Source organism: Ovis canadensis, chromosome 2 (genome assembly GCF_042477335.2).
Source record: "Ovis canadensis isolate MfBH-ARS-UI-01 breed Bighorn chromosome 2, ARS-UI_OviCan_v2, whole genome shotgun sequence".
In the NCBI taxonomy this organism is placed as follows: Eukaryota; Metazoa; Chordata; class Mammalia; order Artiodactyla; family Bovidae; genus Ovis; species Ovis canadensis.
The window spans coordinates 210,297,151-210,310,523 of NC_091246.1; the positions used below are offsets into that span (position 1 = coordinate 210,297,151).

General features: G+C 38.7%; 1 protein-coding gene across 2 annotated transcripts in view; it reads right to left on the reverse strand.

Annotated features, from left to right (window-relative positions):
• The window catches only part of ICA1L (islet cell autoantigen 1 like), a 55,694-nt gene that overhangs the window by 3,069 nt on the left and 39,252 nt on the right, over positions 1-13,373 (reverse strand). For both annotated transcript variants that reach the window (XM_069578049.1, XM_069578048.1), the window contains exons 10-12: positions 10,356-10,430; positions 5,576-5,830; positions 4,360-4,449 (exon numbers count right to left, since the gene is read on the reverse strand). In XM_069578049.1, the coding sequence (XP_069434150.1) occupies positions 4,360-4,449; positions 5,576-5,830; positions 10,356-10,430 (420 nt within the window). The remainder of the gene's footprint in view (positions 1-4,359; positions 4,450-5,575; positions 5,831-10,355; positions 10,431-13,373) is intronic.

A 13,373-nucleotide genomic window follows, 5' to 3' on the forward strand; every position in this document is an offset into this window, starting at 1 on the left:
TTTTCTGTGTTCAGCGGTAAAATTTACTCACTTTTTTAATGATTAAACACAATTAAATTTTAGTGAGTTGAAAAAGAGAAGACTAAATAGTCTGAATCCCTAAGGGTGTCTGTGTTCAGAATTGGCTGCTGTGAATCTGTGATTTGCTTGGAATTGACAGATTCCCCAACTGATTTATCCCAAAGTATTAGGAAGAATAAAATAGGATTCCATGAGTCCACAATGATACATATCAACAAGTGAGTAAAAGTGAGGACGAGACAAAGCTTTTCTGTACAGCAGAACGCCAGCTAGTAAACGCAGAAGGAATGACGAAACAGAACTATCATCTGGCAACAACCACAGTAACAGACGTTTCAACCACAGTAACAGGCTTCATGCAGCAATTATCAAGGAATGCTGAGTTAGTGGGTGAAACTTCGATCATCAGGAACAACCCATTCTCACAGTTTCAAAATATTTTTCCACATGATAATTATTCATCACAAAGGAAAAAACAGAATAGTAATTGGATAGTGAATAAACCTGGCAGACACCACCTTAACCAAGTGACTGAAGTTAATAACTTCGTAAGCAACGGGGCAAAAGAGGCACTGTGTGCCCCCTGGGGTGGTTTACTAAGAACACACAATGTCCTTCCTGTGCTGCTAGTCCTGACAAAATGCATAACCCGAGTCTATGAGACAGCGTCAGATAGACTCAACTCGAGGAATATTCTACAAAATAAACCACACACACACACACACACACAGCCACAACAATGGGAGGCAAAGATTGAGGAACTGTCCCAGATTAAGAGGCTAAAGAGACGTGACAACAAACACAGTGTGATCCTGGATTGGATCCTGGATTGGTCTAGGAAAATAATCGTTTTCTCTTGTTATAAAATACATTATATAATTTATAACACTACTCTTTTTATAACAACTGAAAGAATATGAATAAGATCTACAGATTGGATAACAGTAGTAAGGTAATGTTTAATTTCCAATTTTGATCACTAAATTGTGATTATGTAAAAAGATGTCCTTTTTAGGAAACAGATGCTAACATTTTTAGGGGTGAAGGGCATTATGTCTGCTTCTTAAGTCTCAGAATAATTTCAGTACACAAGAAATTACATATACCACAAACACAGAATAAGGCAAACATGGTAACATTTTTTGAAATCTAGGTGGGAAAATATGAGAATATTTGGTAGTATTTTTGCAAGCTTTTTTTGTAGGTCTAAATGCTTTGAAAATTTTAAAATATTGATACTACGAAGATTTAGACGTCAGCCTGAAAGTGCTCCCACTGGTCAACATGGGGACAATTTGAGAACCAAAATGATTAAGCACAGTAGTGATTATAAACCACAGAAAAAGTATGAATCCATTCTGACAGTGAATACATATGTAAATAGGGAATAAAAGATAGTTTTCTGCTTACAGCAGAAGGGATAGGCCACTCACTCTAGTGTTCTTGGGTTTCCCTGGTGGCTCAGATGGTAAAGAATCTGCCTGCAATTCGGGAGACCTGGGTTCAATCCCTGGGTTGGGAAGATCCCCCTGGAGGACATGGCAACCCACTCGAGTATTCTTGCCTAGAGAATCCCCATGGACAGAGGAGCCTGGAAGGCTACAGTCCATGGGGTCACAAAGGGCCAGACACAACTGAGTGACTAAGCACACACAGCATTGGGCAGGTCAGTCAGGCAGTTTAGTCGCTCAGTCGTGTCTGACTCTTTGCGACCCCATGAATCGCAGCATGCCAGGCCTCCCTGTCCATCACCAACTCCCAGAGTTCACTCAAGCTCATGTCCATTGAGTCGGTGATGCCATCCAGCCATCTCATCCTTGGTCGTCCCCTTCTCCTCCTGCCCTCAATCCCTCCCAGAATCAGGGTCTTTTCCAGTGAGTCAGCTCTTTGCATCAGGTGGCCAAAGTACTGGAGGTTCAGCTTCAACATCAGTCCTTTCAATGAACACCCAGGACTGATCTCCCTTAGAATGGACTGGTTGGATCTCCTTGCAGTCCAAGGGACTCTCAAGAGTCTTCTCCAATACCACGGTTCAAAAGCATCAATTCTTTGGCGCTCAGCTTTCTTCACAGTCCAACTCTCACATCCATACATGACCACTGGAAAAACCATAGCCTTGACTAGACGGACCTTTGTTGGCAAATTAACGTCTCTGATTTTTAATATGCTGTCTAGGTTGGTCATAACTTTCCTTTCAAGGAGTTAAGTGTCTTTTAATTTCATGGCTGCAGTCACCATATGCAGTGATTTTGGAGCCCAGAAAAATAGTCAGCCACTGTTTCCCCATCTATTTGCCATGAAGTGATGGGACCAGATGCCATGATCTTAGGTGGAAGAAGCCAGTTGTATGGCATGTGAATTATATGTCAATGCTGCTGCTGAGTTGCTTCAGTCGTGCCTGACTCTGCAACCCCATAGACGGCAGGCTACCAGGCTCTCCCGTCCCTGGGATTCTCCAGGCAAGAACACTGGAGTGGGTTGCCATTTCCTTCTCCGATATATGTCAATAAAGCTGTTTAAAAAAATGTGATTAACGGATGAGTGGATAAACAAAATGTGGTATATCCATACAATGAAACATTATTCAGCTTTAAAAAGGAAGGAAATCCTGTCACATACTACAACATGGATGAACTTTGAGGACATTATGCTAAGTGAAATTAGCCAGGTACAAGACAAGTACTGGCAGGACTCTGTTTATACGAGGTGTGTAAGGTAGTCAGATTCATAGAAACAGAAAGTAAAATGGTGGTTACCAGGGGCTGGGAAGAGAGAATAGGAAGTTACTGTTTAATGGGTACAAAGTTTCACATTTTTCACAGCAGTGTGCATATACTCTACTGAACCATACACTTAAAAATGGCTAGGATGCTAGATTTTGTTCTGTGTTTTTACTACAATTTAAAAAAAAGTGTGGAGAGAGTTCTAGGGTTGGAAAATCATCACTTTTCACCTGTAACAGGACAGGCTGAATCAGACAAAAAGCAAAAATGGATGCTAAACCCAAGTGGAAATTCTGACAAAGAGAAAAGAGCAGAATGTGTACAAGGTTTCACAGTGTCTTCCCACAGACTGCTCAGTAATTGTCAGGGAGGATAGAACAAAACAGTGATCATATAGGAGAGAACCTGGGCAACACCCTGGGTGAGTGGCCAACGTAACACCCCTAAGGCAGAGAGGGGCAGCTCTGAGCTGTGAAACGCCGAGAAAGGAACAGCACCTATGTGTACTCCAGTCAGGACAATCTGACTTATTCAGGAAAACTAACAACCTAAATTTAATTACAAGGAGACCTCAAATCAAACTGCATAAGGAGCCTTCTATTAAAAACAACAGTGGAGCAGAGGGACGATATTCTTCTAAGATGCCCATGTCCAAAAAAGTCAAAAGTTGTGGAAACATTTCAGATTAAAAGAGTCTAATGAAATATGGCAACTGAATACAGCACACGACCACAGACTCCCCCCGCCCCCTGGCCTGCCAGGCAGACTCAGGACAGTGCTATAAAGGACATTACTGGGTCAACTCAAACACAAGATACAAATACTTAGTAGATTATAGAAAAGTGTGTTAACATTTCCTGACATTACAACCATGTTGTGGTTGTACAAGAGAATATACCTGTTCTCAGGAAACGCAAGCTGCAGCGTTTAGGAGGAAAGGGTCATGGTGCATGTAACTTACCCACAAGTGGTTCAGATAAAACAACACATGCATTACACACACGCCTGTATAAAGCAAATGGGATAAATGCTAACAATAGGGAAATCTGCACGATGTTCTTTGTGCCATTTTCATTTATGAAATATTTCTGTGTGTCTGAAATTCTGTCCAGTTAAAAAGCTAAGTCAACGTCAGTGGCTAGGATTAGTACGTATAAGATCCTATAAGACAGGGAATGGGTCTATTTTCTACGTATATCCTACATGGTAATTACAACATGAACCAGCTCTGCAGACAAAATACAGTAAGTACTCAATATATGTTAGCAATTACTATGTACCAGGTTCTATGCTACAAGCCTGAGTGCATTCTCTGTCAACAGGCATCTTGTGCACAAAGAACATGTTCTATTCTAATGGTATTATCCATTATCAATAAACTTTAACACAAAACACAGAGGACTGAAGTAGAGGATACAGTTTACCATGGCAAGCCCACAAAGTCTAGTCATTACTTTCCACAGTGAGGGACAGCCAAAGACAGCTTTCATTTTAATTCATTATTAACAAAATAATTTTCTGGACAATATGAGGCAAAGGCTATAAAATGATTCTTTTCTAAATTTACTTGAATTTGACTTATTATGATGGCAGATAATGTAAATAAGTAACTTACATTTTGTTAATTTCTTTGGACTCTGTGAAGGCACTGGCTGGTTATCAATGTGTGAAAGAGGAAATTCTAATCTACCATGGGAGGCCCAGCCTGGGGAGAGAAATAATGAATAACACATTGTTAATCAAATGGGAAGTAGCAACAGAAAAACAGGGGGAAAATATCTAATAAAAGTCCTCCAATCTTTGTACCAGGGTAATATTCCATAATATAATTAGGGTTTGGGAGACCTGTTAGGTGGAGTCACAGTAACCCAGGAAACCTAATGAGGTTCTAAATGGAAGAGCAGTGGGATATTTGAGACACATCTTAGAAAGGTAATTGATAGGACTTAGGAACCATTATGGAAGTGGGGAACAATATGATTCCTAAGGTGTCGAGCTGGACACAGAATGGTGGAACAGCAGGTGAGTGGAGAGTCCCTGACATGTAAACAAAGCAGGTGGCCCTTTCCTGCTCCCAGCTTTCCACACAGCCCTGCACTCCCATCACCTTGCCCGGAAGGCTGTCATGGAACCAGCTCTGGAGTTGTTCCCTTTTCTTGTGTCATCTCTGAGCTCACAGGAAGAGAACGCATCAAGTTTTGCTAGGTGGAAGAAACAGTGTCACCTGCCCTAGGCAGGGATAACTTAGCAGATCAAGAATTTTAAACAAGACACAGTTTTCTACATAGAGAAGATACCTGGGAGAGTCAATGAAGAAAATATGGGGCTTATGGGAGGTGGCAGGAAAACAGCCTTTGTTTCACTCTCCTTGACAGACTCCAGTGATATCTGTTGTTTTTCTTGTTGACTGGTATGACTGAAGATTTTATCTAGCAGTAATGATGGAGAAGGCAGTGGCAACCCACTCCAGTACTCTTGCCTGGAAAATCCCATGGACGGAGGAGCCTGGTAGGCTGCAGTCCATGGGGTCGCTGAGGAGTCGGACACGACTGAGCGACTTCACTTTCACTTTTCACTTTCATGCATTGGAGAAGGAAATGGCAACCCACTTCAGTGTTTTTGCCTGGAGAATCCCAGGGACAGTGGAGCCTGGTGGGCTGCTGTCTATGGGGTTGCACAGACTCGGACACGACTGAAGCGACTTAGCAGCAGCAGCAGCAGTACTGAAGCTAACTTAGTGTCCTTGTTGATTTCAGCATCCACATGTACCTAGTTTTGCTTCACAAATATACAGCAATTCAGGGGTGTCCAAATGATGCACAGACACTTACTGTTGAAAGCTCCAGCAGCATGAAGGCCAAGGTCAAAGAGCTGTGAAGGAAGGAATCCTGCGGAGTGAGCAAGAGGCTCAGAGCCCCCAGAAGGCTCCTGGCATGTGAGACCGGCTTTGGGGCTTCCAAAGACAGCCTGGCATTCCTGGGAAGATTCACCAGCACTCCAACAACCAGGACTTAGGAGGCTGTTCAGAAACGAGAATTCCTTCTCAAAATCATCTTCCAATGAATCTACTGGCAAATCTTTTGCAACTGTTGAGTGAACATAAAAACAAAATGGCTTTTATCTTTTCAAGGAAATAAGAGTAGGATATATGGCAAATCAAGTTTGTTTCATTCTCATTAACATAATTTTTAACAAAGTGATTAGACGTTTATGTGAAAATTTCTAATTAGGTAGGCTACGTATCAAAATTCTTAAATTCCTAAAGGATTCTTAAAGAAATTTGTGGAAAATTCTTAAAGAAATGGGAATATCAGACCACATTACCTGCCTCCTGAGAAATCTGTATGCAGGTCAAGAAGCAATAGTTAGAACCAGATGTGGAACAACAGACTGGTTCCAAATTGGTGAGGGAGTATGTCAAGGCTGTATATTGTCACCCTGCTTATTTAACTTATATACAGAGTACATCATGAAAAATGAGCACAAGCTGGAATCAAGACTGCCAGGAAAAACATCAATATCCTCAGATATGCAGATGACAGCACCCTTATGGCAGAAAGTGAAAAAGAACTAAAGAGCCTCTTGATGAAAGTGAAAGAGGAGAGCGAAAAAGCTCACTTAAAATTCAACATTCAGAAAACAAAGATCATGGCATCTGGTCCCATCACTTCCTGATAAATAGATGGGGAAACAATGGAAACAGTGACAGACTTTATTTCCCTGGACTCCAAAATCACTGCAGATGGTGACTGCAGCCAGGCAATTAAAAGATGCTTACTCCTTGGAAGAAAAGCTATGACCAACCTAGACAGCATATTAAAAAGCAGAGATATTACTTTGCTGACAAAGGTCCATCTAGTCAAAGCTATTGTTTTTCCAGTAGTCATATGGATATGAGAGTTGGACTATAAAGAAAGCTGAGCGGTGAAGAACTGATGCTTTTGAACTGTGGTGCTGGAGAAGACTCTTGAGAGTACCTCGGATTACAAGGAGATCAAACCAGTCGATCGTAAAGGATATCAGTCCTGAATATTCACTGGAAGGACTGATGCTGAAGCTCCAATAGTTTGGCCACCTGATGTGAAGAACTGACTCACTGAAAAGACCCTGATGCTGGATAAAATTGAAGGCAGAAGGAGAAGGGGACAAAAGAGGATGAGATGGTTGGGTGGCATCACCGACTCGATGGATATGAGTTTGAGCAAGCTCTGGGAGTTGGTGATGGATAGGGAAGCCTGGCGTGCTGCAGTCCATGGGGTCTCAAAGAGTTGGACATGACTGAGTGACTGAACTGAAAGATCAAAATGACATTTCACAATGAAATTAACAGCTATAAATATTTATGTATAAAATAACTAAGCAACCACCTGTGTAAGACAGAAACTACAGGAAACGTGAGGAGAAACAGAAGCTAATAACAGGAGACTATAATATACCAAGTTAAAAAACAGGCCACGAGGACAGAAGTAAAGACATAAAATATCTAAACAACATAATCAACAAGTAGTTTTTTTTTTCCCCCCAGGCATGTGAGATCTTAGTTCTCCAACCAGGGATCAGACCTGCAACCCTTGCACTGGGCATACAAAGTTTTAACCACTAGACTGCCGGGGAGGTTCTACTGTGGTTGTTTTTGAATATATACAAACCCTAATTAAAATATACCTTCTTTTGAAGCACAAACTGAAAATTCATGGAAACTGTAACTAAGGCACACACACAAATCAGTTTCTTAAAATAGAAATATTACAAACAACATGCTCTGATTATAATGAAATAAAATGAGACAATTCTTAGAGAAGGGAATGGAAACTCACTCCAGTATTCTTGCTTGGGAAATCTCATGGACAGTGGAGCCTGGCGGGCCACAGTCCATGGGGTCACAAAAGAGTCAGACATGACTTAGCAACTCAGCAACAACCACAATTGATTACAGGCAGGTCTTTCAACTGTCGGAGGATGGGGGCCCAGAACCCCCACTGAGTTCAAGTATCAACTGTATTTGGTCTTGTGACTCCTATATTTATGTATGAAACAAAGACTTACTAAATTAGTACCTTGAATAAAGTTTGACTAAGGGAAAAAAATGAGATCATTTTTAAATGAAACCAGAAACTAAAGGGTCTTCTGCCTGCACGTTCTTAATACCTTTTAAACAACTCCTGGTTGAAAGGTGAATGTAATTTCTGAAGACTAGTGATAAAGAAGACATTTCATATCATAATCATGGGGTATTTAAATAATAATAGAAAAATGACTACATTTATCAATAAAAATCAAAGAGGCTTCTGGCATGACAGAATGATGAGGTCTAGGGACCTGCATATCAGTTTTTAAGTAACTGGTGAAAATTATTTTAAAATCTCTGGAAAATTTCCAAGGACATACTTCAAATGAAGAAACATTTACACAAGAAAATCTATTACAGTTCAAAAAGAATGAAAGACTATGGTATTTGAACTAAGAACCATTCCTTTCCACCCCCCCTTTCTCAGTTCACCAAGATGAAAACTTGCTCTAGTCTGGTGGGAGTCAGGGAGGGGGCCGGGGAATAATTGCAAACAAGCAAGAGAGAATTTGGAGGGCAATGGAAATATTCTAATTCTCAACTGCGATGGCTGCCCAGCTCTATAAATACACTAAAAGCCACTGAATTTTACACTTACAATGGGTGAATCTTATGGTATTTAAATTATATCCCAATAAAACTGTTAAAAAAAATCAAAAGAGACTTTGTACAACTCTATGCAAATAAATCTGAAAACCCAGGCAAAATGAATAATCTCTGAGAACAATATAACTTACTAAAATTGGTCCCAGGACAGGTAAAAAGGTTAAACTGATCAATTTTCACAGAGAAGAAAACTAAAGAAAATCACAGGCTGAGATATTTTCACAGGGAAATTAATATCAACATAAACACAGTAAATAAAATATCAACAGACAATGCACGATGACAAAGCTGGATTTATAACTGGAATCCTATTAATATAGCTCACCATCTTAATGTATTTAAGAGCAAACATCAAATAATCACTGGTATAGATGCTGAAAATGCTGTTGGCAAAATTCAACAAGGAGTGGGTATGCAACCATTCCTAATAAAATCTCTTGAGAAAACAGTAATGTGTGGATACTTAACATTATAAAATATATACCTCAGTCTAAAAGCTAGCATCTTAATTCAGAAACAGGCACTGACACCAAGATCAGGAAATGCTTGCTGTTATTTCACATTGTTGTGGAGGTAGAAACCAATTCAATTTTAAAAAAGAAATTAATTACAGTCACAGGAGTTGTTAAAGAAAAAACTAGACTATCTGTGTTTGTAGAAGACATGATGGTTTACCTGGAAAGTTCCAGAAAATCACTCATAAAACTAACTCAAAGTATAAACAAATTTAGCAAGGTAGCAGGATACAAAACTAATATGCAAAAATCAATAGCACTTACATACACAAAATAGTAACCAATTAAAGATGAAATGGAAAGAAAATGTCATTTATAATCACAATAAAAGAGAATATTCAGAGATGATCTTAACTAGAAATGTTCAAAACCTACATAAAAAGACTATATATGAAAGCTAGACAAGTAAACTTTAACAGAAAGATTCCCCTTGTTTGACATCATCAACCTGTCAGTTTTCAGATTTAATGTGATCACAAAGTATCAATGAAACTTTCTTACAGAGCTAGACAATAAGTCTTTAAATAAAAAATGTGGCAATGGTGCATTGACACATCTATAAGCTATAAAGGAAGTCTAGAAATAGACTCAATTACATATAGAAATTTAGCATATGAGTGGAAGTTAATCTCAAATTACTGGGGCAAAGATGGCATTTAAAAAAATAAAGGATAGCCATTTGGAAAAATATAACATTCAATCCATTGTTCCAATACCACTTACGTGAATAAACTCCAAATGAATTGGAGATCTAAACGTTAAAAAAAAAAAAACTATATAAATACTAGTAGAAAGCAGTAGCAGTAGCAGCAGAAAGCATAAATGAACTCCTCACAATGGCACCCCACTCCAGTGTTCTTGCCTGGAGAATCCCAGGGACGGGGGAGCCTGATGGGCTGCCGTCTGTGGGGTCGCACAGAGTCCAACATGACTGAAGCGACTTAGCAGCAGCAGCAGCAACCTGGGCTTTGCAGAGGACATAAATCCACATCCAATAAAATAAAAGATTAATAAATTTGACCTATATAAAATGTTTAAAATTTTTTCATGGCAAAAAACAACTATAAGAATAGTCAAAAGACAAATAAGAAACTGGGAGAAAACGTATGCAACATAATTGCTTGGAAGAAATGTTCAGCGTAGTATTCACTGAGTGCCTACAGTGATAGGTGGTAGAGAAACATGAGACAGTAAGATAAACAATAGTCCTGCATGTCCTCACAGATACAGATGCATCCCACAGGGCGGAAACATACAGAATAAACAATTTTCCACTGTGACATGCTATGAAGTAAAAGTGCAGGACTGCATTCCTGTGTAAAGACCTATCAGATTTTCATGTTATGAAAATGAATATATAAATAAAAACTAAAGAATTTTAAATAATAAATTATCTATGTATATAGTGAAATTATAATATACCATTTTCAGAGTCAGAAAACTGAGGTGCTACAAATTCTTTTATTCGAGAATGTTTTTCCTTATGATCTTCAGTTGCTGAAACAAAAGCACATGAAAGATTAAGTTGAAGAAGAAAAAATTTAGCATGCTTATTTACTATAGTAGTTTATAATAATTTAAACCCAACTGTTCAGCTGACCAAATCAGATTATAATCCATATATGTAAAATTTAAAGATCTATAGATAAAAATTACATATGTATAAATATAACAAATAATTTTATAATATCCACAAATATTCAGGTCCTCTGTTATAGCCATGCCCTCTTAAAAGTTTTCACATTCCATGTAATTGGCATAGTGGCTATGGAAAACAATATGGAGGTTCCTCAAAAAAACTAAAAATAGAACTACCATATGATCCAACAATGCCACTTCTGAGTACTTATCCAAAAAATAAAAACAAAACCACTATTTCAAAAGGATATATGACCCCCCATTCACTGCAGCATTATTTACAATAGCCAAGACACTGAAAGAAACTAAGTGTCCATCAATGGGTGAAAAAAGAAAATGTGGTTCATGAACGCAAGGGAACATTATTCAGCCATAAAAAGAATAAAATCTTAACATTATGACAACATGGATGGATATTGAAGGCATTATGCTAAGTGAAATGGGTCAGACAAAGACACATACTGTACCATCTCACTTATACGTGGTGTATAAAGAACAAACGATACCTGAGCTCATAGATTTAGAGAACAGTGGTGGTTGCCAAAGGCTGAGGTGGGGGCACAATGAGTGAAGGAAGTTAAAAAGTACAAACTATCAATTATAAAATAAACAAGTCATGGGGATGTAATGTACAGAATGTTGACTATAGTTACTACTTTGTTACTATTGTTCAGTGGCCAAGTGTCTGTAGGAAGTTAAAAGTACAAACTATCAATTATAAAATAAGTAAGTCATGGGGATGTAATGTACAGAGTGTTGATTATAGTTAGTACTTTGTTACTACTGTTCAATAGCCAAGTGTCAGACTCTTTGCAACTCCAAGGACTGCTGCAGATCAGGTTTCCCTGTCCTTCACTATCTCCCTAAGTTTGCTCAGATTCATGTCTATTGAGTCAGTGATGCTATTTATAACCATCTCATCCTCTGCCACCCTCTTCTTTTGCATAAAATCATACCCAGCACAAGGGTCTTTTCTGATGAGTTGGCTCTTCACATCAGGTGGCCAAAGTATTGGAGCTTCAGTTTCAGCACCAGTCCTTCCAAAGAATATTCAGGATTTATTTCCTTTAGGATTGACTGGTTTGATCTCCTTGCAATACAAGGGACTCTCAATCAAGAGTCTCCTCCAGCACCACACTTAGAAAGCATAAATTCTTTGGTGGTCACCTTCTTTATGGTCCAACTCTCACATCTGTATGTGACTACTGGAAAAATGATAGCTTTAACAATATGGATCTTTGTCAGCAAAGGGATGTCTTTGCTTTTTAATATGCTGTCTAGGTCTGTCACAGCTGTCCTCCCAAGTAGCAAGCATCTTTTAATTTCAAGGCTGCAGTCACGGTGTGCAGTGATTTTGGAGCCCAAGAAAAGAAAACCTGTCACTGCTTCCATTTTCCCCCTTTCTATTTGCCATGAAGTGATGGGACTGGATGCCATGATCTTAGTTTTCTGATGCTGAATTTTAAGCCACCTTTTTCACTCTTCTCTTTCACCCGCATCCAGAGGCTTTTTAGTTCCTCTTCACTTTATGCCATTAGAGTGGTATCATCTGAGGTTGTTGATCTTTCTCCTGGCAATCTTGATTCCAGCTTGTGCTGCATCCAGCCCAGCATTTTGCATGATGTACTCTGCATATAAGTTAAATAAGCAGGGTGACAACATACAGCCTTGATGTACTCCTTTCCCAATTCTGAACCAGTCCTTTATTCCACGTCCGGTTCCAACTCTTGCTTCTTGACCTGCATACAGGTTTCTCAGAGACAGGGAAGGTAGTCTGGTATTCCCATCTCTCTAAGCATTTTCCACACTTTGTTAATATAGACGGTCAAAGGCTTCTGCATAGTCAATGGAGCAGATGTAGGTGTTTTGCTGGAATCCCCTTGCTTTCTCTATGATCCAGTGAATGTTGGAAATTGGGCCTCTTGTTCCTCTTCCTTTTCTAAACCTTATACAGCTTATACAGTTAGTAATCCTTTCAAATACTGCATACTTGAAAGCTGCTAAGAGAATAAATCTTAAAAGTTTCCATCACAAGAAAAAAATGGTAACTGTGTATGAGGATGGATATTAACTAGACTTATTGTGGTGATCATTTTATAATATATACATATAGCAAATCATGTTGTACACCTGAAACTAATATAGTTATATGTCAATTATACCTCAGTATAAGTAACAAGTGTACAACATAGTGATACGCAATTTTTTGCTTATGCTCCACTTATAATCATTATGAAATACTGACTATATTCCCTGTAGTTTATTTTATACATAATTGTATCTCTTAATCCCTTAGCCCTGTCCTGTCCCTCCTCCCCTCCTTGTCCCTGATGGTAACTACTAGTTTTCTCTATATCAGTAATTCTGGGTTTTTTGTTGTTGTTATGTTCAATAGTTTGTTTAAGTTTCTAGAGTCCTCATATAAGCGACATTATATAGTATTCGTCCTTCTCTGACCTATTTCACTTAGTTCATCCATGTTGTTGGAAATAGCAAATTTTCATTCTTTTTTATGACTGAATAGTACTCCTATATGCACACCACATATTCTTTCTCTATTTTCATCTGTTGATGGACACTTATTGCTATGAACAATGGGATTCGTGTATCTTTTCCAATTATTGTTTTGGGGATTTTTTTCGGATATATATACCCACGAGTGGAACTGCTTGCTCATATGGTAATTTTTAGTTTCTGAGAAACCTCTATACTGGTTTTCATTGTGCCTGCACCAATTTACATTCCCACTGGCAGTGTAAGAAGGTTCCCTTTTCTACATATTTTCACAGGTATTTATTATTT